The following is a 26,890-nucleotide window of genomic DNA, read 5'->3' on the forward strand; positions in this document are numbered from 1 at the left end:
TAAAAGATGAGTCAGTATTGGAGTTATGGCCAAAGTGAGAAATGGGATGAGTTTTAACGAATGGTGCCAACAGGACTTTAATATGTGCGTAAGACAGTTAACTGGGTGGTAATTTTATTTATTTTTATTTACTTTACATCATTACTTTCATTGGTGTAGTCACCATGTATTTTGTATAAACATGTGCAAACAAATATCCTCTCATGTTTATGAAAACATAATAAATAAAGCATTATTTGTGCATCTAAGAATGATATGTACTCATTTGCCCCAATTTAATTTGAGCATCTGATTTTCTTAGTCATGATTCAAGATGACCTATTTCTGAATTTCTAATTTTTCATGTACAATCACAACAATGTTTTGACAAACAATTTCTATTGATCTCCTCTGAGGTTGAACCCTTCTAATTAAGATACAAGACATTAACATCTCTTTTAAGAATGAGAGAGTTAGACATATTGTAACAGTGGTCTAGCGCCATTTGCTGAGCAGTGTCAGCTTATTTAAAACATAGAATGCTAACTATTCATAAATTTAGCAGCTGTTCTAATGAAAAACAGAAGATTGATGAGACATCAAGACACTGTCAAAGATCAAAGGGTACAAGTATGAGAAACAACAGACGGACTCTTGTGTATGTTTATATGTAAACTAAGACATTTATACATTGTTTAATCTAAACAGGACCTTTTGGGGAGCTGCTTATGATGTTTGTTAATCTGGAACTTTAAATTTTCTATTCATATGCTCACACTCACATGAAGGACTTATTCTAGGATAAATTAACTCTTAGTGTTTAAATGTCGATATGACGTTCATTGGGTACCATTTTATCTCAGTAAATCAAATGATTTCTAGTTTGATAAATTTGGGTAATACTACATTTAAAAACATATCATATCTTCCTAAAGAAGACCAATTAAAATTATATATATAATAGCTACATTGTAGTATAAAGGTTTACCATCTCATTTCCAGGGCTGATAACTTGTATTTTTCAATAACAGCCATTAAACTGTTAAGTATTTGGATTAGTAGATTTTAAAGAAACCAGAGAGTCTTTATAAAATATTTCTCCATGTTCCTGGGAAATATTTATTATCATACTAGTGTCTTTGAAAAAAAAGTAAATCCATACAGAGATATTTTTTTTATTTTTTTAACTGACTTTATTTAGGTTACTGAAAGATACAATGTGGGAGGTGCAGCTCCTCATAGGTTACAAAGTTTAGTCAGGGATTTTTGGCTATTAATAACAGAAAGATTATGGGAAATAAGAATAAGGAAACAAAAAGAAGACAAGAAGAGTAGATAACAAATAAAGAAACCTTTTGACGTTCTCTGTGAAATTCTTGTACATTTCAGATGTTTGGGTAGTTTATAAGTCTTAGTATTATAATTAAGTAACATTGAAATAGTTTTTGAAGGGAGAAAAGTAAAGAGCAGCAAAGTAAAGGACTGTTCTGTAATTCTATTTCAACTCTAAGGAAGCATTATTGTATTTGAAACAACTCTTTCCCAATTTGTGATTTAGCTGTATGTCGTCGCTTTGTTTTATTTATTTTTTAATATTAAGGTTTTGTTTTTCCCTGTACATGTTGATTCCATGAGGTATAATCTTATTTATATTGAGGGAGACTTTTCATGTTTATTTGGGCTTTGTTTTTTGTTTTTAATGTATTGTTCCAATGTGTTTAGCATTTCTGCATAAGTGTCCATTTTAGTGTTTTTAATAAAGTAATACTCTTCTAGTTCTAAAAATTCTGAAACCCGGCGGGTCCACATTGATAAAGTATAAATATATTTAAGTAAGGTTTATATTTGATGTTTGGGGGTTTATTTAGTAGCCACACTAATGGGTCAGAGTGAATTGGGTGTCTTGTATTGTTTCTATTTCTGTGATGATCATTCTCCATAAGTTTTGAACCGAGTTGCACCACCACCACATGTGGGCCATATTGCTGTCTTTGTGGCCACACCTCCAACAGTGGTCTGATAAAGACAGTGCATTTTATTTGGAGTAAGGTATCATCTGTGTAGGAGTTTAAAATTCATTTTCTGTAGGGTTAATGAGATTTATGTTTGGATATATTTTGGAAAAGGGTTAAACTCGTTTGGGGCAGAATTATTATTCCCAGATCATCTTCCCACTTTTAAGTAAGGGGGTATGTTTCCCTGTAGGTTAGTAGTCAGTATTTTGTATATTGTCGAGAGGGTATTTGTGAGTGGGGGGGTACGTACACATAACTTTTCAAAATTAGTTAGTGGTCGAACCATGTTTCTGGTTTGTTCATGGTGTGTAATAAAATGATGCACTCGGTGATAGGGAAACCAGTTACAAAAGCATCTATATCCTTTGTCTAAAAGATCCGCTTGTGATAATAACGTTTCATTAGCAATTAACATATGTATCGAGATGTCGCGTGTAAGGGCTTCTGATAGGTCAGTTATTACACTAGCTCCTATCATAAATTGTCCATTTTCTATTAGCCAAGTTAGGGGGGAGAGTTTAGATGAAATGCTGGTATGTTCTTTTAAAATGTGTTCCCACATTTGGAATGTTTTTGTGATCAATAGGGAGTTATACATCATTTTGTTATGTGGTTCCTCTATGGTCCAACACAATCTTCCTAAGTGGTGTGTTTTGGATATTAGGTGTTCCAATTGTACCCATCTTTTGTGGTTATAATGTATGTGTCAGTCCACTATTCTTTGTAAAAAGAAGAGATATTTGTTTTTAAACTAAAATATTGAGATGCCAGTCCAGCATTAAAATAAATATATAAATAGTGTTTCGGAGACACAGGAAAAATTTAGTAGTTTTACCCAGGGGTTGTAATTTTTATTGGATCAGTTTACTTAGAGCTTGTTTTTAAGAAGGCCACTAGCTAGGCAGCTGGCCAGCCAACCAATTAACTGACTGATCTCATAAAATTAAATTGGTTTTATTTGCTTTTATGGCCCTAAAAAGAAATAAAATCTACTTGAGGATTAAACTTTAGCAACACTTTTTTGCATTAGCAAATATATTTTGGTTTAATATCAGGGCCTAGAAATATAACAGCTAACAGTTTTGAATAATATATAAAAGTTTAATTTTGTGCTGGTTTAAAACATAAATAAATAACAGTGAAGATCATTTGCATATGGAACTTATTTGTGAGCACATTTTACATATTCAACTATTAATGTTCCATGTAAACATAGCCAGAAATGGATAAAAATACATCATATTATTCTAAGGCTAATCGTTGCTTTGAATACATCATAATACCTAGCATGTATTGCACGGTTAAAATCCCTTTATGGCCAATACATTAGGGGTCTTACAGAAATGTTTTAAGTCTACAAAAGTATGCACTTCTAATATTCAAACATAAAACAATAGACAGAGAATTAAGGGGACAGTATACACCAATTTTCATATAACTGCATGTAATAGACACTGCTTTAATGAAGAATATGTACAGATACTGATATAAAATTCAGTATAAAACCTTTTAAAAACTTACTTAGAAGCTCTGCGCTTAGCACTGTTGATGAGTTTAGACTGGGACATTCCTTACCCCCTGCCCTGCATATGAAAAGAACAATTACACAACCAGGAGTCTGTAGACATCAGTATACATCGAAAACTTTAGGTCTTGGTTAGGACACTGAAAATAAGCAAAACTATACATTTTTACATAAACACTCCCAGATGGGCTATATAAATGGATCCTCTACAAAACATTTATGCAAAGAAAAGTCTAGTGTACAATGTTCCTTTAACAAGAATATTTTTCCTATCTCGTTGCAGTGTGCTCCAGGAGGCTGTTTAATGGAGTTATGCATTCAACTTAGTATAATAATGCTTGGAAAGCAGTTGATACAGAACAACTTGTTTGAAATTGGAATACCGTAAGTAATATATTCCAACATTTCTTAGTCTTACTTTAAAAAAAAGAATTGAAAGGTTTAAATATAAGATTGCATTATAATAATCTTTGGCTGATATCATATTACTTCTCCGAAAACAATTTTTACATTTTTTATTGCTAGCTTAAAAACCACAATCAAACTGGGATTTATCTGGAAATGAAGACAAGTTTGTGCTTATTTATTCGTTTTAATATTTTTTTGCCTTATAATGTCTTAGGATTGTGTTTTTAAAACAAACTTGCAGGGAAAATATATTTATATGAATACTAGGTTTTGGTTTAAGTTGAAACTAGAATGAGTGGCAAACTGCATACTGCTGTTTACAGTTTTGTTCCCTTGCAATGTTTCCTGTTTTACTAACAAAGTTAAAAATAGTCAATAATTAGTCAAGACTGATTCTCAGCTACTTATATATGTGATTCCATGTGGTTAATTAACCTGAGTTTCCATGAAAACTATAGTTGCAAATTGAGAGATATGTCACTTTTTCCTGTCTTATTGGTTTGTCAAGATATATTAAAGACACATGCAAGTGATGCATAACATCTTCTTAAATGCCTGCAAGCTATTGGTACTATATTTAAACAATGTGGGTCAGATTACAAGTGGTGCTCTATTTTGTGATTTCGCTCATGTGCAATCACTGCTGGAAGTAAATGTGCACGGCTTAGTGTGCGTATTACAAGTCGAAAGTAAAATGTTTTCACACAAGCGAAACCCGATGCACGCTTTCTTCAGGACTTCAAGCTAACTTCTCCCCATAGACAGACTTAATAAAGCATGCTGTTAAAAAAACCCCTCAAAAACTAACTCTTATTTCTTGCATGCTTACTCGACACCACGTTAGACCAACTGCGCTAAACCCTAAGGTAGTTATGCATATTTTACATTCCAATATTCTTAAAGGGACACTGAACCCAAATTTTTTTCTTTCATGATTCAGATAGAGCATGCAATTTTAAGCAACTTTCTAATTTACTCCTATTGTCACTAGGGATCGGCGAATGTTTCGCAACATTCGAAAAACGGCACGAATTTTAACATATTCGTTCGTTCGAATCGAATTTCGAATGTTTACATAACATTCTAACATTCGATTTTCGAATATTCGGTTTCGAATTTTACGATTACATTCGAAAAAATTTGAATTCGAAAAATTCGAATTTAGATTGTAATAGTATTTCTAATGCTTTTTCTTTAAATGTAATATTCGAATTATGCAATATTCGAATTCGAAAAATTCGAATTTAGATTGTAATAGTATTTCTAATGCTTTTTCTTTAAATGTAATATTCGAATTATGCAATATTCGAATTCGAAAAATTCGAATTTAGATTGTAATAGTATTTCTAATGCTTTTTCTTTAAATGTAATATTCAAATTATGCAATACGTGTATTCGAATTCGAAAAATTCGAATTTAGATTGTAATAGTATTTCTAATGCTTTTTCTTTAAATGTAATATTCGAATTATGCAATATTCGAATTCGAAAAATTTGAATTTAGATTGTAATAGTATTTCTAATGCTTTTTCTTTAAATGTAATATTCGAATTATGCAATCCGTGTATTCGAATTCGAAAAATTCGAATTTAGATTGTAATAGTATTTCTAATGCTTTTTCTTTAAATATAATATTCGAATTATGCAATACGTGTATCCGAATTCGAAAAATTCGAATTTAGATTGTAATAGTATTTCCAATGCTTTTAAATGTAATATTCGAATTCGAAAAATTCGAATTTATATTCGAATTCAAAAAATTCGAATTTATATTCGAATTCAAAAAATTCGAATTTATATTCGAATTCGAAAAATTCGAATTTCGAATGTAGACATTCGATATAATTATAAACATTCGAATTCGAAAGTGACATTCGAAAACTGTAAATAACATTCGATTTTCGAATTTTTAAGAATATTCGTTCTTATCGACATTCGAATTTAGAATTTGAATTTCGGTAATAACATTCGTTCTACATTCGAAATTCGAAAATTTGCACATTCGCCCATCCCTAATTGTCACATTTTCTTCATTCTCTTGGTATCTTTATTTGAAAAGCAAGAATGTAAGTTTAGATGACGGCCCATTTTTGGTGAACAACCTGGGTTGTCCTTGCTGATTGGACAGAACTAATAAAAAAATTGCTGTACATGGTTCTCAACCAAAAATTGGCTGGCTCCTTAGCTTAGATGCCTTCTTTTTCAAATAAAGATAGCAAGAGAATGAAGAAAAAATTATAATAAAATTAAATTATTAACTTGCTTAAAATTGCATGCTCTATCTGAATCATGAAAGAAAAAAATTGGGTTTAGTGTCCCTTTAACATAGAAGAAAATTATTATTTTTTAAAACATATATCTATACCTATATAGCTATATGAATAAATACAGGTAACAATATATTTATATAAAAATACTAAGAATATTTTCTTCTATGTGAAGAACATTGGAATAAAAAAATATTTACAATAAATACCCAGTAAAACACATTATAAAATAAACCTCTGTAGTAGAGCCTTGTCCTTTTAGCTACTGAAGCGCTATGCTCCCCAAATTGATCTTTCTTCTCAAATGTCCCTTCCCAAAGATAGATAAATAGATAGATAGATGGATAGATAAAAAAAAAAAACATATTGCATTGAAGAATTATACTTTTTATTGGACTTTATAAGAAGACAAGTTTTTGTAAGAATTCTTCCAAAAGTTTGTCTACTTATAAATGTATAGTTAGTCCAATAAAAAAGTATCATTGCTCAAAGCAATGCTCTTGTTATTTTGTTATCTAAATCACTGGACTAACATGGCTACTTCAATCAACATATATATATACTGTATATACAAATATTTGTGTGTGTGTGATGGCATTTTTATGGCTATCACTAAAAAATGAAATCCTTTAATTATCAGGGGTAAACTTTGCCACATATCCAATTACACCCCATAAATTTGTACAATTCCAACCTTAAAGGGACAATCAAGTCAAAATAAACTTTTATGATTCAGATAAAGCATGCAGTTTTAAGAACCTTCCATTTTACTTATATTATTACATTTTGCACAGTCTTCTTATATACACACTTTTTAGGGAACAATCTCCTATTGAGCATGTTCACAAGCTCGCAAGGTATACATATATTAGTTTGTGATTGGCTGATGTCTATCACATGATACAAGGTGTTGGAAAATGGGAGAAAAAATTAATTTGCCAGATAAATATCTGCTTTTTTTGAAATTCAGAGTAAGTGTAATTGCATTGTCTTTTTTATTATGTACATATTGATTATACAATTATTTTGCATTTAGTGCTCCTTTAAGTAATATACAATTCCATAAAAATATCCAGACATTTGCTTCAAAAGGCAGTGTTTTTAATTTTGTTTGAAAAACTGCCCATCTTGTTTCAGATTCATAGCAGATAGTTGAGTACACAGTGTTAAATAAGAATACCCCATGTCTTCCGAAACACAAGCAAAGCTTTGGGACTCAAGTGTTTCAGCTTTGCGTGAGCTGCAGTCTTAAAGGGACCTGAATCCCTAATTTTTTCTTTCATGATTCAGACAGAGTACGCAATTTTTCAAAAGTTTCCAATATATTTCTGTTGTCAAATTTGCATCGTTCTCATATTATTCTTTGTTGAAGAGATTTCTAGATAGGTAACATGTACATGTCTGGAGCACTACATAACAGGAAATAGTGCTGCCATCTAGTGCTCTTGCTAATGTATAACATTGTTGCAAAACTGCTGCCATATAGTCCTGCAGACACATGCACACTACTGAACTTACCTTCCTGCTTTTCAACAACAGATAACAAGAATACAAAGAAAATTTGATAATAGAAAAATTTGATTTTTTTTTTTTAATTCTATGTTCTATCTGAATCATGATTTTTTTTTTTGGGGGGGGGTTATGTCCCTTTAAGGTGGCAGAGTTAAATCATCCTGGTTATATCCAATCTGGATGATTGACAAGCCCTGCTCTCATGTAATTGGTTGCACAAGAGCAGGGCTGAGCAGGGGTGTGGCTGCACAAGCATTTGCAATGTTAGCTGAAGGCGGTGGATGTTGCCTGGTAGCCCTGATGCTGGGCAAACAGGTTTCTGGGAGCAAACCTTGTCTTTCCGGCATTTAACAAATAGAGGCCATAGATACTAAAAAACAGAATTTATGCTTACCTGATAAATTACTTTCTCCAACGGTGTGTCCGGTCCACGGCGTCATCCATTACTTGTGGGAAATATTCTCCCCCACAGGGAAAGGCAAGGAGAGCACACAGCAAGAGCTGTCCATATAGCTCCCCCTCTGGCTCCGCCCCCCAGTCATTCGACCGACGGTTAGGAGAAAAAGGAGAAACTATAGGGTGCCGTGGTGACTGTAGTGTATAAAGAAAAATATTTTCAACCTGATTAGGAAACCAGGGCGGGCCGTGGACCGGACAAACCGTTGGAGAAAGTAATTTATCAGGTAAGCATAAATTCTGTTTTCTCCAACATTGGTGTGTCCGGTCCACGGCGTCATCCATTACTTGTGGGAACCAATACCAAAGCTTTAGGACACGGATGAAGGGAGGGAGCAAATCAGGTTACCTAAATGGAAGGCACCACGGCTTGCAAAACCTTTCTCCCAAAAATAGCCTCCGAAGAAGCATAAGTATCAAATTTGTAGAATTTGGCAAAAGTGTACAGAGAGGACCAAGTCGCTGCCTTACATATCTGATCAACAGAAGCCTCGTTCTTGTAGGCCCAAGTGGAAGCCACAGCCCTAGTAAAGTGAGCTGTGATTCGGTCAGGAGGTTGCCGTCCGGCAGTCTCATAAGCCAATCGGATAATGCTTTTCAGCCAGAAAGAGAGAGAGGTAACAGTAGCTTTTTGACCTCTCCTCTTACCAGAGTAAACGACAAACAAAGATGAGGTTTGTCTAAAATCTTTTGTTGCTTCTAAGTAGAACTTTAAAGCACGAACAACATTTAAATTGTGTAATAAACGTTCCTTCTTTGAAACTGGATTCGGACACAGAGAAGGAACCCCTTGAAGAACTGAAAGGAGGAGTCATGGGTCTGTAAACAGGCTTGATTCTAACCAAAGCCTGAACAAAAGCTTGTACATCTGGCACAGCTGCCAGTCATTTGTGTAACAAGACAGATAAAGCAGAAATCTGTCCTTTTAGAGAACTAGCTGACAACCCTTTATCCAAACCTTCTTGGAGAAAAGAGAGAATCTTTGGAATTTTAATCTTACTCCAGGAGAATCCCTTGGATTCAAACCAGCAGATATATTTTTTCCATATTTTATGGTAAATCTTTCTAGTCACAGGTTTTCTGGCTTGGACCAGAGTATCTATCACAGAATTCGAAAACCCACGCTTGGATAAAATCAAGCGTTCAATTTCCAAGCAGTCAGCTGCAGAGAAACTAGATTTGGATGTTCGAATGGACCTTGTACTAGAAGATCCTGTCTCAAAGGTAGCTTCCATAATGGAGCCGATGACATATTCACCAGGTCTGCATACCAAGTCCTGCGTGGCCACGCAGGAGCTATCAGAATCACCGAGGCCTTCTCCTGTTTGATCCTGGCTATGAGCCTGGGAAGGAGAGGAAACGGTGGAAACACATACGCTAGGTTGAACGACCAAGGCGCCACTAATGCATCCACTAGAGTCGCCTTGGGATCCGTGGATCTGGACCCGTAGCAAGGAATCTTGAAGTTCTGACGGGACGCCATTAGATCCATGTCTGGAATGCCCCATAATTGGGTTAACTGAGCAAAGACCTCCGGGTGGAGTTCCCACTCCCCCGGATGGAAAGTCTGACGACTCAAATAGTCCGCCTCCCAGTTGTCTACTCCTGGGATGTGAATAGCAGATAGATGGCAGGAGTGATTCTCTGCCCATTGGATAATCTTGGTTACTTCCTTCATCGCTAGGGAACTCTTTGTTCCCCCCTGATGATTGATGTACGCAACAGTCGTTATGTTGTCCGACTGAAATCTTATGAACCTGGCTTCCGCTAGCTGAGGCCAAGCCAGGAGCGCATAGAATATTGCTCTTAGTTCCAAAATGTTTATCGGGAGAAGCGACTCTTCCCGAGACCATAGGCCCTGAGCTTTCAGGGAGTCCCAGACCGCGCCCCACCCCAAGAGGCTGGCGCCAGTCGTGACGATGACCCACTCCGGTCTGCGGAAACTCATTCCCTGAGACAGGTGATCCTGGGTCAACCACCAGAGAAGTGAGTCCCTGGTTACCTGGTCCACTTGAATTTGGGGAGACAAGTCTGTATAGTCCCCATTCCACTGATTGAGCATGCACAGCTGTAATGGTCTTAGATGAATTCGAGCAAAAGGAACCACGTCCATTGCTACGACCATTAGTCCTATTACTTCCATGAACTGAGCTATGGAGGGTTGAGGAATAGAATGAAGAACTCGACAAACGTTTAGAAGCTTTAGCTTTCTGACTTCTGTCAGGAAGATCTTCATTTCCACAGAATCTATTATTGTTCCCAGAAAAGGAACCCTTGTGGACGGTGACAGTGAACTCTTTTCTATGTTCACCTTCCACCCGTGAGATCTGAGAAAAGCCAACACAATGTCTGTGTGGGCCCTTGCTTTGGAAAGAGACGACGCTTGGATTAGGATGTCGTCTAGATAAGGTGCTACAGCGATGCCCCTCGGCCTTAGGACCGCTAGAAGGGACCCTAGCACCTTTGTGAAAATTCTGGGAGCAGTGGCTAAACCGAATGGAAGAGCCACGAACTGGTAATGTTTGTCCAGAAAGGCGAACCTCAGGAACTGATGATGAGTTTTGTGGATTGGAATATGCAGATACGCATCCTTTAGATCCATGATAGTCAAATATTGACCCTGCTGGATTGTCGGCAAGATTGTCCGAATGGTTTCCATTTTGAAGGATGGAACACTGAGGAACTTGTTTAATATCTTTTAATCCAGAATTGGCCTGAAAGTTCCCTCTTTTTTGGGAACCACAAACAGGTTTGAGTAAAAACCTAGACCTTGTTCCCCGGAGGGGACTGGGTTTATCACTCCCATCTTTGATAGGTCTCTTACACAATGTAAGAACTTGAACTCTAGCTGGTATCCCTTGGAGACTATCTCTAGTGCCCAGGGATCCGGAACATCTCTTGCCCAAGCCTGAGCGAAGAGAGATAGTCTGCCCCCTACCAGATCCGGTCCCGGATCGGGGCTACCCCTTCATGCTGTCTTGGTAGCAGCAGCAGGTTTCTTGGTCTGTTTACCCTTGTTCCAGCCTTGCATGGGCTTCCAAGCGGGTTTGGGCTGGGCCGCGTTACCTTCTTGTCTAGCGGCAGTGGAGTTATTAGCCGGTCCGTTCCTGAAATTGCGAAAGGAACGAAAATTAGACTTGTTCTTAGCCTTAAAAGGCCTATCCTGTGGGAGGGCATGGCCCTTACCCCCAGTGATGTCTGAAATAATTTCCTTCAATTCCGGCCCAAAAAGGGTCTTACCCTTGAAAGGAATATTAAGTAACTTAGTCTTGGACGACACATCTGCCGACCAGGATTTCAGCCAAAGCGCCCTCCGCGCTACTATAGCAAAACCTGAGTTTTTCGCCGCCAATTTCGTTATTTGAAAGGCGGCATCCAATATAAAGGAATTAGCTAATTTTAATGCGTGAATTCTGTCCATGACTTCTTCATAGGAAGTCTCTTTCTGGAGCGACTTTTCTAGTTCCTCGAACCAAAAGGACGCCGCTGAAGTGACAGTAATAACACACGTAGCTGGTTGAAGGATGAACCCTTGCTGAACAAAAATCTTTTTAAGGAATCCTTCCAATTTTTTATCCATAGGATCTTTGAAAGCGCAGCTGTCCTCTATAGGAATAGTGGTGCGCTTCGCTAGTGTTGAAACAGCTCCCTCAACCTTCGGGACCGTCTGCCATGTGTCCCTTCTAGGGTCTACTATGGGAAATATTTTCTTAAATATAGGAGGTGGGGCAAAGGGTACACCTGGCTTCTCCCACTCCTTTTCCACTATGTTCGCTACCCTTTTGGGTATTGGAAAAGCGTCGTCGTGCACTGGGACCTCTAAAAATTTGTCCAATTTGCACAACTTCTCTGGTACTACCATAGAATCACAGTCATCCAGAGTAGCTAATACCTCCTTTAGCAAAGCGCGGAGATGTTCTAGCTTAAACTTAAATGCTACTATATCAGGTTCTGCCTGTTGAGAAATTTTTCCTGAGTCTGAAATTTCACCCTCAGACAGCCCTTCCCTCACAGCCAATTCCGATTGATGTGAGGGTAAAATAGATAAAGCATTGTCAGCGTCTGATTGTTCATCCCTTTTATCTGTATTTAAAGCTGAACAATCACGCTTTCTCTGAAATGCTGGCAGTTTGGATACAAGATTTGCTATAGAATTATCCATTACTGCTGTTAATTGTTGCATAGAAATAAGCACTGGCGCGCTAGGTGTCGCCTGCGCGGGCAAAGCTGGTGTAGACACAGAAGGAGAGGATGTAGAACTATCCCCACTACCTTCATTAGATAAATCATCTTGGGCAACATTATGAAATGTAACAGAGCTGTCCTCATTTTGTTTGGACGCTATGGCACAATTATCACAAACACTCGAAGGGGGAACCACATTTGTCTCTACACACACAGAACATAGGTTATCTGATGGCACAGACATGTTAAACAGATTTAGGCAGGCAAACAATGCAATAAAAACGATTTTAAACAAAACCGTTACTGTCTCTTTAAATAATAAAATGACACACTTTATTTCTGAATGTTCAAAAAACTATGAAGGCAATATCCGATTTTTCTGAAATTTGGACCCCAGTGTCTTAATGCTTAGAAAGTATTGCACAGCAAATATGGAGACTCTAGCTCTTAAAACAAGCAAACCGGAGCTAATTGTTGGATTTAACCATTTTTATACACCACAATCCCTGCTTACAGCATTGCTGCAGCTTTTACCTTTCTTAGGGGTCAATCATCCACAGAAATAAGCCTTCTGGAGTCACTTTCTGAGCCACAGGACCCTCTCACATGGAACTGCATGCACTGCCTTGAAATTAACTGAAGTGCCAAAATGAGGCCTCCTCCCTCAGTACACTAGAGTGAAGGGGCCTTCCTGACTAGATTTAGATGTCTAAAGCAAGCCAGATCAATACAAAACGTCCCCAAGTGTATATGAGCTTATAAAACATTTCAATTGCCATCATATTGTAATAAAAAACAATCGATTTGGCCCCTGACAGTGTCTACCAGCATAAAAATAAAAAAGGGGAAGCCTGTTATCTTTTTTTGCTGAGGTGAAAGAAAAATGGCTTACCGTTTTCCCTGAGGGGAAAAATGACTGTCATCTAGCATTAGCCTGTGTTGTTAGAAGGAGACTTGTCATACCTGAAGCAGATAAGTCTGCAAACTGTTACCCCCAACTGAAGTTCTCTGGTTTCAACAGTCCTGCGTGGTAACAGAAATGGATTTTAGTTACTTGTGCTAAAATCATAGCCCTCTTAAACAGAAATCTTCATCACTTTTCTGTTGTAGAGTAAATAGTACAAGCCAGCACTATTTTAAAATAACAAACTCTTGATAGAAGAATAAAAAACTACAACTAACACCACAAACTCCTCACCATCCCCGTGGAGATGCTACTTGTTCAGAGCGGCAAGGAGAATGACTGGGGGGCGGAGCCAGAGGGGGAGCTATATGGACAGCTCTTGCTGTGTGCTCTCCTTGCCTTTCCCTGTGGGGGAGAATATTTCCCACAAGTAATGGATGACGCCATGGACCGGAAACACCAATGTTGGAGAAATATGTTATTAATCCCATTGCTATCGCAGCTCACTATGTTGCAGCTTGCTATAGGCCTGTGCAAGCATGAGGTTTTGTTACACTTTAGTTGTCAGTGATAAGCATCTCACAGACTTATTTTAACCCTATAAAAGTATATTATGTCTAAAAGTGAACACCTCTAGGGATATCAAAATGTAACAATCGTGTGTAAAAGTGGGAGAGTTCATGAGCATGTGCACAAAGATGGGAAAGCACCTAGGAATGTGCAAAAAATGTATCAACACTGTTATTTATCTTTATACAAAACATTGCAAAAACATTTATACAAATTGAATAAAATCCCAGTATAGATCACTACATAAGCAGTAACATGAAGCAGGTGATAAGTGTCATTTTGCAGAACTCATATATTGTAATTGTTTCACGTTTCCTTGATCCTTGGTTTGTTTAGGAATAATTACCCAGTTACTAGACATCATATACAGATATAAAATCTCATGCAGTTCTATTAGAGGCTGACATCATTAGACAATGCTTACTTTGTTACGTGATGTAAGTTTCCCAAACAAGCTTCTTGAGCAATACATTCCATAGTTGTTACAAGAGCAGCCCTTTTAATATTGTGTATGAAAAACTGTGGCTACTAAAAAAAACAAATGAAACATCTCACCCAAACAAAACATTATATTTTCTATGTATTTGGATACAAACTATGTAAAAAAGACTTTAATGACCCCTAAATTAAAAAAAGAAACAATTCCCCAGGCTTTAGTGAGAAATCAGTTTAAAGGGACATAAAACCCAAAATGTTTTTTTCATGATTCAGAACATGTGATTTTAAACAACTTTCCAATTTACTTCTATTAGCTAATTTGTTTTGTTCTCTTGATTCCTTTACTTGAAAGTGATACCTAGGTAGATTCAGGAGCTGCTGATTGGTGGCTGTACATATATGTCTCATGTTATTGTCTCTCCCAATGCTTCCAGTAATGCATTGCTGCTTCTTCAGCAAAGGATACCAAGAGAATGAAAAAATTAAACAAATTGAAGTAAATTGCAAAAGTTGTTTAAAACTGTATTCTCTATCTGAATTATGAAAGAACAATTTTGGGCTTCGTGTCCCTTTAAGTTACTCACTTTTAAATGGACATTAAACTACTTCATGAGTACGACTACAGTAACAGGGAAACTATCATGCTATTTCTTTTCCTCCTGTGCCTGCAGCTGTCTTCAAAGTTTTTCTCTTATTTTAACCTCTTACATTTATCAGTTAGTGAAGCTCTGCATTTTCACACTGGGTGCCGCCATCTTGGACTGATATTTGTTATGTAGCTTTAAAGCTGTGCAAAAATTTCAAAAATGTAACTCTTCCACTCTCTATTATGTGAGCTAAACTGAAGTAGAAGGTACAGCTGTCAAAAAAACAGTAACATCACAGATCTGTGAAAGTGCACTGCTTCTAGGATGCACCCTATGTCAGAAGCAGTGCAATAAAAGTGCTACAAGATGGCCGCGCCCAGTATAAACTGCAGAGCTGTACCAGCTGAATTTGATAATAAGTTAAAATATGAGAACGGCTTTAAAAAGAGCGCTACAGGAAAAGAAGATAAAACAATATCATGATGAGTAGTAAAAATGCTACTGTAGTTGTACCCAGCTTTTTAATGTCCCTTTAAGTAAAAGCACAGGGATATTTATCAAACAGTATAAAAAGAAATTATAGGAATCGCAAATCAACTGACCAGAACTTTTATTAATGTAAATATTACTTATGAAAAAGAAGCAATCTCACTGAAAAAAATTGCAGCCTAAAAGGTATTAAATATATAATTAAAAGTAACATCCCCTGATAAATTATTTTTTTTCATAATAGCGAGAGCCCATAAGATTATTACAGGTGGATTTTTTTAAAACATTCAATTTGTTACCAGTATTTCCATTGGGAACAGCTAATATACACCTAGATTAAGAGTTTTGCGCTATAGAGTGTGCGAAACGAACGCAACAAAAGTTGTATTATTTCACCCTCCATAGCGCTGCATTACGAGTTTTGAAAAAGCTGCCCCCGACATCGCCGACACCTACTTAAAGTTATTAACCTCTAATCTATCGCTCCCAACATCGCCGCCACCAAAATAAATTTATTAACCCCTAATCTGCCACTCCCGATATCGCCACCACTATAATAAAGTTATTAACCCCTATTCCCCAGCACCCCAACATCGCCCACACTATAATAAAGTTATTAACTCCTATTCCGACGCTCCCCGACATCGCCACCACTAAATAAAGTTATTAACCCCTAAACCTCTGGCCTCCCACATCACTGCCACTAAATAAACCTATTAACCCCTAAACCGACAGCCCCCCATATCGCAAAAAACTAAATTAAATTATTAACCCCTAAAGCTAACAACCCCCTAACTTTAAAATAAATAAAAACTTACCTGTGAAATTAAAAAAACCTAAGTTTAAACTATATATTAAACTCACATTACTATTATACTAAAATTAAAATAACTACAAATTAAATTAAATGACACATTAAAAAACCTAACACTACTATAAGTAAATAAATCTACAATTACAAAAAATAAAAAAATACTAAAGTACAAAAAATAACAAAAACTAACTTATGAAAAATAACATAACACAATAAAAACAATTAGTCCTAATCTAATAGCCCTATAAAAATAAAAAAGCCCCCCCAAATAAAAAAAGCCCCCCCAAATAAAAAAAAACCCTAGCCTACAATAAACTACCAATAGCCTTTAAAAGGGCCTTTTGTAGGGCATAGCCCTAAAGAAATCAGCTCTTTTCCCTGTAAAAAAATACAAAAAAACCCCAAAAGTAAAACCCACCACCCAACCAACCCCCCAAAATAAAAACCTAACTCTAAAAAAACCTTAGCTACCCATTGTCCTGAAAAGAGCATTTGTATGGGCATTCTCCTTAAAAGGGCATTTGTCTGGGCATTGCCCTTAAAAAGGCATTCAGCTCTTTTTCTTGCCCTTAGAAGGGCATTTAGCTCTTTTAAGAAAAGCCAAAACCCTAAGCTAAAAAAAAAACCCACCCAAAAAAAGTTTTAAAAAACCTAACACTAATCCCCGATGATCCACTTACAGTTTTTGAAGTCCGGACATCCATCCTCATCCAGGCGGCGAGAAGTCTCCATCCAGGCGGCGAGGTCTTCATCCATCCAGGCGGCGTCTTCTATCTTCATCCAGGATGCATCTTCTATCTTCATCCCGGCAGCGTGGATCGGCTCCATCCTGAAGACATCCGGCACGGAGCATCCTCGTCATACGGTCGCTGACATATACTGAATGTTCAATGCAAGGGAGCCTTTTCAAAATGGCATCCCTTGCATTCCTATTGGCTGATTTGATTTTGGAAATTCAAATCAGCCAATAGGATGAGAGCTACTGAAATCATTTTGGCTGTTCAAATCAGCCAATAGGATGAGAGCTACTGAAATTATATTGGCTGATTTGAATAGCCAATAGAATTTCAGTAGCTCTCATCCTATTGGCTGATTTGAACAGCCAATACGATTTCAGTAGCTCTCATCCTATTGGCTGATTTGAATTTCAAAAATCAAATCAGCCAATAGGAATGCAAGGGACGCCATTTTGGAAAGGCTCCCTTGCATTGAAGATTTAGTATACGTCGGCGACCGTATGAAGAGGATGCTCTGCGCCGGATGTCTTCAGGATGGAGCCGCTCCGCGCCACGGGGATGAAGATAGAAGATGCCACCTGGATGAAGATAGAAGACGCCGTCTGGATGAGGATGGACATCTGGACTTCAAAAACCATAAGTGGATTGTCAGGGGATTAGTGTTAGGTTTTTTAAACTTTTTTTGGGTGGGTTTTTTTTTAGATTATGGTTTGGGTTTTTCTTAAAAGAGCTAAATGCCCTTTTAAGGGCAAGAAAAAGAGCTGAATGCCCTTTTAAGGGCAACGTCCATACAAATGCCCTTTTCAGGGCAATGGGTAGCTTAGATTTTTTTAGAGTTAGGTTTTTTATTTTGGGGGGTTGGTTGGGTGGTGGGTTTTACTGTTGGGGGGTTTTTGTATTTTTTTCAGGGAAAAGTGCTGATTTCTTTAGGGCAATGCCCTACAAAAGGCCCTTTTAAGGGCTATTGGTAATTTATTGTAGGCTAGGTTTTTTTTTATTTTGGAGGGGCTTTTTTTTATAGGGCTATTAGATTAGGTGTAATTGTTTTTATTTTGGATAATTTCGTTTGTTATTTTTCATAATTTAGTGTTTGTTATTTTTTGTACTTTAGTATTTTTTAATTTTTTTGTATTTTTGTATTTTTAATTTTTTTGTAATAGTAGATTTATTTATTTTTAGTAGTGTTAGGTTTTTTAATGTCTAATTTTATTTATTTAATTTGTAGTTATTTTAATTTTAGTATAATACTAATGTGAATTTAATTTATAGTTTAAATTTAGTTTTTTTAATTTCCCAGGTAAGTTGTTCAGAGGAGAATTGCCTGGTATTTTGGGGCTGGACTGACCTTACTTGGCGGGATCAGACTGATATACTTCAGGAAAGTTTTCTTCTGTGAAAAGCACACTGGTCTAAAAGAGGCTGCCTCCGGGTGGTAAATCGCCATAGAACAAGCCACTGAGCTGTTGTTCGTTCCTGGTAGAGCGCTTCTCTCTTTGTATGCAAATTATTATGACCCTGGGGAAGTCTCCCTATGGGTGATGGGGGAAACCAGACGTGGACTCCTTGCCCAGTGTGCTTAGAGGAATGTGGCTGCACCTCACTGACGAGGCCCATAGGAGGCCGAAACGATCGTCTGGGGTTGTCATGTTCCTTGTTCAGAGGAGAATTGCCTGGTATTTCGGGGCTGGACTGACCTTACTTGGCGGGATCAGACTGATATACTTCAGGAAAGTTTTCTTCTGTGAAAAGCACACTGGTCTAAAAGAGGCTGCCTCCGGGTGGTAAATCGCCATAGAACAAGCCACTGAGCTGTTGTTCGTTCCTGGTAGAGCGCTTCTCTCTTTGTATGCAAATTATTATGACCCTGGGGAAGTCTCCCTATGGTTGATGGGGGAAACCAGACGTGGACTCCTTGCCCAGTGTGCTTAGAGGAATGTGGCTGCACCTCACTGACGAGGCCCATAGGAGGCCGAATGATCGTCTGGGGTTGTCATGTTCCTTGTTCAGAGGAGAATTGCCTGGTATTTCGGGGCTGGACTGACCTTACTTGGCGGGATCAGACTGATATACTTCAGGAAAGTTTTCTTCTGTGAAAAGCACACTGGTCTAAAAGAGGCTGCCTCCGGGTGGTAAATCGCCATAGAACAAGCCACTGAGCTGTTGTTCGTTCCTGGTAGAGCGCTTCTCTCTTTGTATGCAAATTATTATGACCCTGGGGAAGTCTCCCTATGGGTGATGGGGGAAACCAGACGTGGACTCCTTGCCCAGTGTGCTTAGAGGAATGTGGCTGCACCTCACTGACGAGGCCCATAGGAGGCCGAAACGATCGTCTGGGGTTGTCATGTTCCTTGTTCAGAGGAGAATTGCCTGGTATTTCGGGGCTGGACTGACCTTACTTGGCGGGATCAGACTGATATACTTCAGGAAAGTTTTCTTCTGTGAAAAGCACACTGGTCTAAAAGAGGCTGCCTCCGGGTGGTAAATCACCATAGAACAAGCCACTGAGCTGTTGTTCGTTCCTGGTAGAGCGCTTCTCTCTTTGTATGCAAATTATTATGACCCTGGGGAAGTCTCCCTATGGGTGATGGGGGAAACCAGACGTGGACTCCTTGCCCAGTGTGCTTAGAGGAATGTGGCTGCACCTCACTGACGAGGCCCATAGGAGGCCGAAACGATCGTCTGGGGTTGTCATGTTCCTTGTTCAGAGGAGAATTGCCTGGTATTTCGGGGCTGGACTGACCTTACTTGGCGGGATCAGACTGATATACTTCAGGAAAGTTTTCTTCTGTGAAAAGCACACTGGTCTAAAAGAGGCTGCCTCCGGGTGGTAAATCGCCATAGAACAAGCCACTGAGCTGTTGTTCGTTCCTGGTAGTGCGCTTCTCTCTTTGTATGCAAATTATTATGACCCTGGGGAAGTCTCCCTATGGGTGATGGGGGAAACCAGACGTGGACTCCTTGCCCAGTGTTTTTTGAGGAATGTGGCTGCACCTCACTGACGAGGCCCATAGGAGGCCAAAACGATCGTCTGGGGTTGTCATGTTCCTTGTTCAGAGGAGAATTGCCTGGTATTTCGGGGCTGGACTGACCTTACTTGGCGGGATCAGACTGATATACTTCAGGATAGTTTTCTTCTGTGAAAAGTTCACTGGTCTAAAAGAGGCTGCCTCCGGATGGTAAATCACCATAGAACAAGCCACTGAGCTGTTGTTCGTTCCTGGTAGTGCGCTTCTCTCTTTGTATGCAAGTTTTTATTTATTTTAAGTTAGGGATCTTGTAATTTTAATTTAAAGTTAGGGGTTGTTAGATTTAGGGGTTAATAGTTTAATTTAGTTTTTGGCGATGTGGGGGGCTGTCGGTTTAGGGGTTAATAGGTTTATTTAGTGGCAGTGATGTGGGAGGCCAGAGGTTAAGGGGTTAATAACTTTATTTAGTGGTGGCGATGTCGGGGAGCAACAGAATAGGGGTTAATATCTTTCTTATAGTGTGGGCGATGTTGGGGTGCGTGGGAATAGGGGGTTAATAACTTTATTATATTGGCAGCGATGTCGGGGAGCGGCGGAATAGGGGTTAATAAATTTTATTAGTGGCGGCGATGTTGGGAGCAGCAGATTAGGGGTTAATAACTTTAATATAGAGTTTGCAATGTGGGAGGACCTTGGTTTAGGGGATAATAAGTAGTTTATGGGTGTTAGTGTACTTTGTAACACTTTAGTTATGAGTTTTGTCTAACAGTTTTGTTGCGTAAAACTCATAACTACTGGTTTCAGATTGCGGAACGGATCATGTTGGTATAGGGTGTAACGCAAGCTTTTAAGCCTCACCGCAAAACTTGTAATGGCAGCGCTATGGAAATCCCATGCAAAAAGTCATTTTTTTCAAGTGCGGGGCTGACGTTGCGTTACAGGCTAAAAGGCTTGCGGTACAGCTATACTGACAAGACTCATAATGACTGCGTTACTGTTTTAACACTAAAATCGCCATTTTTTCAGCATTAAAACACGAATGCAAAACTTGTAATCTAGGTGTTAGACAATTAATATTACAATTGTACATTAAAGAATTCAAACGATTAAAAGAACCTCTTTTTCAATGTTAAAAGAACATACAACTCCTGTATAACTAAAATCCAGCATTTAGTGCCTGACCGACTATCCCTAACATCAGTCATTAGCAATACTATAGCAGGATTAGATAGGACACAGTGAACAAATGAATGGTACAAAGGAGCTTATTAACCAAATAATACAACTCCTCCCCTTCATTACTGAACCTTTTTTGGCGCCAAACTGCATGAATAAATGAACAAACAGATTTCGTCAAGCAATCATTTGTTTTGTCCATTTTGTTCAATAATGTTTTTGGTTATGCAAATATCAAATGACTCCACATATAAGCAAAATTTGAATGAATTAGCATTTGTTTGATACGAGAATGCACATCTCTAGTTTAAACTAGATTACCTAGTGTATCTTGTCTGCTAAAATTGTGTTAAGCAAGTAAGAAACATATCTTTTCTAGTGTATTGCAAATCTGCTTGTGAGGTTCCTGAAGAGCCCAACTGTAAAGGCAAGATTATATCCGAAATTTATCGAGCATTGCTTCACCTATATTTTCCATGGCTTAATTAATGGGCATTCCTGTTGTTAACATCTAAAATTGTGTGGGTGCGCAATAAATAATATCCCACACCAGAGGCGTAAGTAGTTCTCACTGGGCCCAAGGGAAAATACAGGGCAGGGCTCACCATTTTAACAGTGACATTTCTGGCCATTTGTAATAAGTAGAAGCTGAGCCAGCAGTCACATAGGAGAAAGATGAGCTGCTTCTCTGTGACTGAGAGTCGTCCCTACCATTAGGTTAGTCTGGGCTAGAGATTAGGAAATGGTGTGCTCTTCCTTTGCAATAGCACTATGGCAGCCATCTTAGAAACCCTGCCACCATATTGACAATCATTTCCTTAAATTGTAAGACTTGTTTTTCAGGGGGCATACATAGGTAGAGTTCATGCCTCATTGGACCCCACCGTAGTTTATGCCACTACTTATTCCATGGCCCCCTAAAGGTGGGTGTCCAGTCTTATGTGAATGTTTGTATTTGTAGAATATTTACATTTTTGTTGTAGTAAAGTAATCTCCCACAATATAGATGAATTAGGGGATGCCTGTATGTCCCTATGGTTTAAAAAATCCAGTATTAAAAGGGGTACCAGTGGACAAAAAATTAAGAAGATCTGAACTAAAGCAATGTTTAGGTGGATAACCTTCCAAACCTAATTTACAAATTTACCAATCTTCTTAAAATGAAATTGTAACTACCCCAAAATATTGTGCTAGTTTCTTCTTTAAAGTAGAATCAGTTGTTTTACTCACTCTAACAGCTCTTATTTTTCTTGTGAAGGTTACAGTACATCTTGTCACTCACTGACAATGTCCAAATATGGGAGTTTTGTTATGTTGTTCCCCATATCTAAGATTGCCAGATATCCAGTATTTAACTAAACAGTCCAGTATTTCAGCAGACTGTCCAGTAAAATCTATACAAAATACTGGACACTTAAATCTCCATTTTGTTTCAGATCTCTGGTTAATTTTTAAAATGTCCCCCAAAATAATGTTAGCATTTTTTTTTTTTGTTAAAAAAAAACTGTAGTGAGCAATTTTTAGAGGTTAAAGTTGGCGTGTGTGGGGTGTTAGAAAAAAACAAACGGTTACATTGTGGTCTATGGGGACTGTGTTATCCCTGTAAATCTATATAGTATGTATATGCTAATATACATATATATTTATGCATTATTATTATTTGTATATACACATATTAACACATAAATATATATGTATATAATCATATACATATATATTTACATTTGCTGCCCATTGTTGTATCAGTTACCCCCTTTGCTGCGCTAGGTTCTCCTATGGAACCTATGGAAGTGTTATCTCATGAGCGCAATGCTTCCTTGCGTTTGCATTGCACCTAACTTGTAATACCAGCGCATATTTGAATGCGCTGGTATTACAAAGTTGAGCGCATATATTGCCCTCGCGAAAGCATTATTTTGCGCTTCACTTGATTTCTGGCCCATTATGAGTTGAAAGTTAACTGTTTTTGCTTGCACGCTAAATATATATATATATGCACATAAAAATACATAAATACATATGTACACATAGATAAACATATGTATATATATATATATATAAATATATGTACATAATTAGACATATATATGTATGCATGTCTATGTTAAAGCCCTTTGCCTGATTTACTTTTTCTAACACCTGAAACCTCATATCTTTGAGCCCTTATAACTTTTGTGTGCAATATTTTAATATTTTTTATTAGATAGTGTTATTATGAGTGTAACTGTACTTTAAAATGTATTTTTGATGTGTTTTGCAACACTTTTTTTTTTGCAAAACAGTTAATCAGAGCTCTAAGGACGTTCTAACCCAATGAGTGCTAACTTGAATTGCACTCAAGCGATCACGTTTACTTTAAACTTGTAATACAAGGTGAAAATCCGACTTGTGCAAACACCAGCAATATACCCATTATCGCTCACGGGTAACTGCTCGACTCATAATCTGGCCTATAATTTTTTAACAATTTTAATGTTTTTTTTGTTTGTTCTTTTTTATAGAAATACTTAAAATGCATATGTTCTTCACTTAGAAGAAAATTATATATATATTTGTAGAGAATGTAGCAGCACTCCAGCTTTTAAGTAGCTTTTTTCAGCTCACACTGCCCCGGGTGCCATACAGCTAGTATCAAAGGAAGTCACTCACAGGGTCTTGCATAAAATACATACAGTATTTATTATGACGTTTCGGGTGTCACCCCCTTTTTTTTTTTTTTTTGCATTCTCTAAAGAATTACAACAGGTGATTCTTTTCACTATAAGTGCCCTGTAAAAACACATTATAACCAGGCTTTCTCATGGATTCATAATTAACCATGTGCAAAGAATGTCTTATTGATTGGATCCAATCCCAAACTACTACAAACATTCATGGAAGACAAGTGTAACAAAAGCAAAAATAATATAATTAGAACAAATATATATTTATTTTTATATTATATATATATATATGTATATGTGTGTATATATATATATATATATATATATATATATATATATATACTATAACTGTGTGTATATATATATATACTATAACTGTGTGTATATATATACTATAACTGTGTGTGTATACATATATATATATATATATATATCCATCAGCGCTGCGGAATCTGTCGGCGCTCTACAAATACCTGATATTACTAATCTTTACAGATATCCTTCTAGTAGCTTAAGGCAATAGCAAAGTTGTTTTTCCATTTGTTTGTATGTAATGACATTAGAGAAGACAAGCTGCGCACACCTAGAAGGCATTTGAGAACAAAAACCACAACTGGTTGTGCTGAACTGTAGAAAAATGTTTCAAGAGTGCTGGCTCCATTCCGCTCATCAGAGCTGACACATAACCTGTAATCTACAGTGACCTGAGCATTCTTATTGACAACAATGGGACTGATTGCTATAGAAAAACCATAAAAATGTATTAGTGCATCATTAAATCAGAAAGAGACCCATGATTAGAGACTAAGGCAGTAGACACAACACAGTTGCTAAAGTGCATTAGTACATTACTTATCTTCCTCAGTCACTCTTCATGGGTGGTCTGTCTCTTTTTTAATGGTGTGTGTATGTATGTATGTATATATATATATATATGGTTGTGCTGCATAGAAATAAAGTTTTCTATCTTATCATCTCTGCTGCACTTCATATGGAAATATTCATTGAAATTGACACAGGTTGCACCAAAACTTTGTTTATTAGTCAAAACGAACGTAATATGCACTCAATACCAAACTGTGGATTACATAAAAATGCCTATTGCACAGTACTCAAAAGTAATGGAGCATAGCCAAAAGTCCATGGAATTTACTTAACAACAATCAAAGTCATATAATGCTGAACTCATAGTGCACATTGCATGCTCAGAAGGTTATTAAGCACCATGAGGATATCTTAGGACAGCTGGGCACTAAGTGCATTGTATGCTCCAGAATCGCTTATGTGTATTAGATTTTTTGAACAAAAAGGACAAGGTAGAGAAATCCTTGGTGCTTGATCTGGTTTAATGCTGGAGTTTGGAACATCCATGCACAACCTGGTTTAAACAAGTAGGAGTAAAGACTGACCACTATATAAACAAGGAACATAAGTATCTTTCTATGAGTGACGACAGTGCCGTGTGCACTGAAGTGGGAGTGGTAATCAGTAGGTGCACTGAAAGGAGACGGCTCCCAGAAGAGATAATATGAGTGTTTCTGCCTAAGGTTATCTGGCTTCTCTGCCTTGTATTTTTTGTTCAGGATATCTGATATACTGTACATAAGCAACTCAGGAGCATGCAATACACTAAGTGCCCAGCTGTCCTGTGATATCCTCATGGTGCTTAATAACTTTATGAGCTTGTGATGTGCACTATTAGCTCAGCGTTATAGGACTTGGATTGTTATTTATTAATTTCATGGACTTTTGGCTAAGCTCTATTATTTTTGACTCGTACTGTGCAATAGGCATTTTTATATAACCCATAGTGTGGTATTGACTAATAAACCAAGCTGGTGCAACCTAAAGGTAACCTAAAAATAGTAACTTTTGAGATTTAGTGAGACCTAAAAAAGATTTTTCTCTACTTCAAATTGGACCCTAAAGTAGGCAGAACTTTATGCAGATGTTTGAGAGAAAAAACATGAATAGAGAAAGTTAAAAAGGTAAAGAGAGAAGTAAGAAGAATCAGAATAAAACAAGGATTGCAAGTCAGGCCGGCTGGGGCAGTCTAAACATATATACGTAAATACATGATGGAATATGCTCTCACATTACTATAGACTCAACAAATGTGAATAGAAAAGCAGTATTTGTTACCCAAGATACAACTCTCAGTTCATTGTGAACTCTTCATACAGATGTGCGTCATTGGGCTGTAGGGCTAAATTCCTTAAAAGTTATCAGAGAACCAGCCCAAGCTTTGTGTGAGTTCTGAAATGTTGTCATGTAGTACAATACAAAGCATTCTTAGAATTGTCATCTTTGGTTTCTAAGCTATGGTAAGACATGAGGAAAGCCCTGTGGATTTAAATCTTTTTCCACCTCCAGTTCATGTTAGTGATACAGCATTATAACAAGCATTTGTGTGATTTGTGTTCACTTGAATCTGATGGGTCATTCAGTCACTATTACCTGCTTGATCTAAACCTACCATTTGTTTGCCCTAAGACCGACATGGTAGTTATATTGAGAAATTTGGCTTGACGATTCAAGACACAGTTCCTAAAGGGATATGAAACCCAAATTTTTATTTCATGACTTAGATAGAACATGTAATTTTAAACAACTTTCCAATTGACTTCTATTATTTAATTTGCATCCTTCTCTTGTTTTCCTTTGCTGAAAGGTTTATCTAGGTTAGCTCGGGAGCAGCAAAGAACCTAGGTTCTCACTGCTCATTGATGGCTGAATATATATATATATATATATATATATATATATATATATACCGATTGTCATTGACTTATCCATGTGTTCAGTTATAAACCAGTAATGCATTACTGCTCCTTCAACAAATGATACCAAGAGAATGAAGCAAATTTGATAATAGTAAACTGGAAAGTTATTTAAAATGGTATGTTCTACCTAAATCATGAAATAACTTTTTGGGGTTTAATTTCTCTTTAAGCATTAAACATTGTTTTGTTTTATTTTGGTTTTAACACACATAAAGATATTAGTGATACGCTATAATAAATATAGTTTTGATATTTGCTCTGCATGTTTCCTGTTTTCTTATATCCACTGTTAAAAACACACTTAATAGAACATAAAACCAACCATTTGTTTTCATGATTAAGCATACAATTTTACTTTCTAATACTACATTTGAGCCAAATTTGTTATTACAATCAAAAGTTATTACCTTTTAAACA

The 26,890-nt window shown here is 37.1% G+C and overlaps 1 protein-coding gene across 1 annotated transcript in view; it reads left to right on the top strand.

The window, feature by feature from the left end:
* ANO2 (anoctamin 2) overlaps positions 1-26,890 on the top strand; it is an 850,080-nt gene that overhangs the window by 603,223 nt on the left and 219,967 nt on the right. Inside the window, exon 20 of the mRNA XM_053718733.1 lies at positions 3,803-3,903. Coding sequence (XP_053574708.1) covers positions 3,803-3,903 — 101 coding nt within the window. The remainder of the gene's footprint in view (positions 1-3,802; positions 3,904-26,890) is intronic.

The sequence above is a fragment of the Bombina bombina genome, chromosome 6 (genome assembly GCF_027579735.1).
Source record: "Bombina bombina isolate aBomBom1 chromosome 6, aBomBom1.pri, whole genome shotgun sequence".
NCBI lineage: Eukaryota > Metazoa > Chordata > Amphibia > Anura > Bombinatoridae > Bombina > Bombina bombina.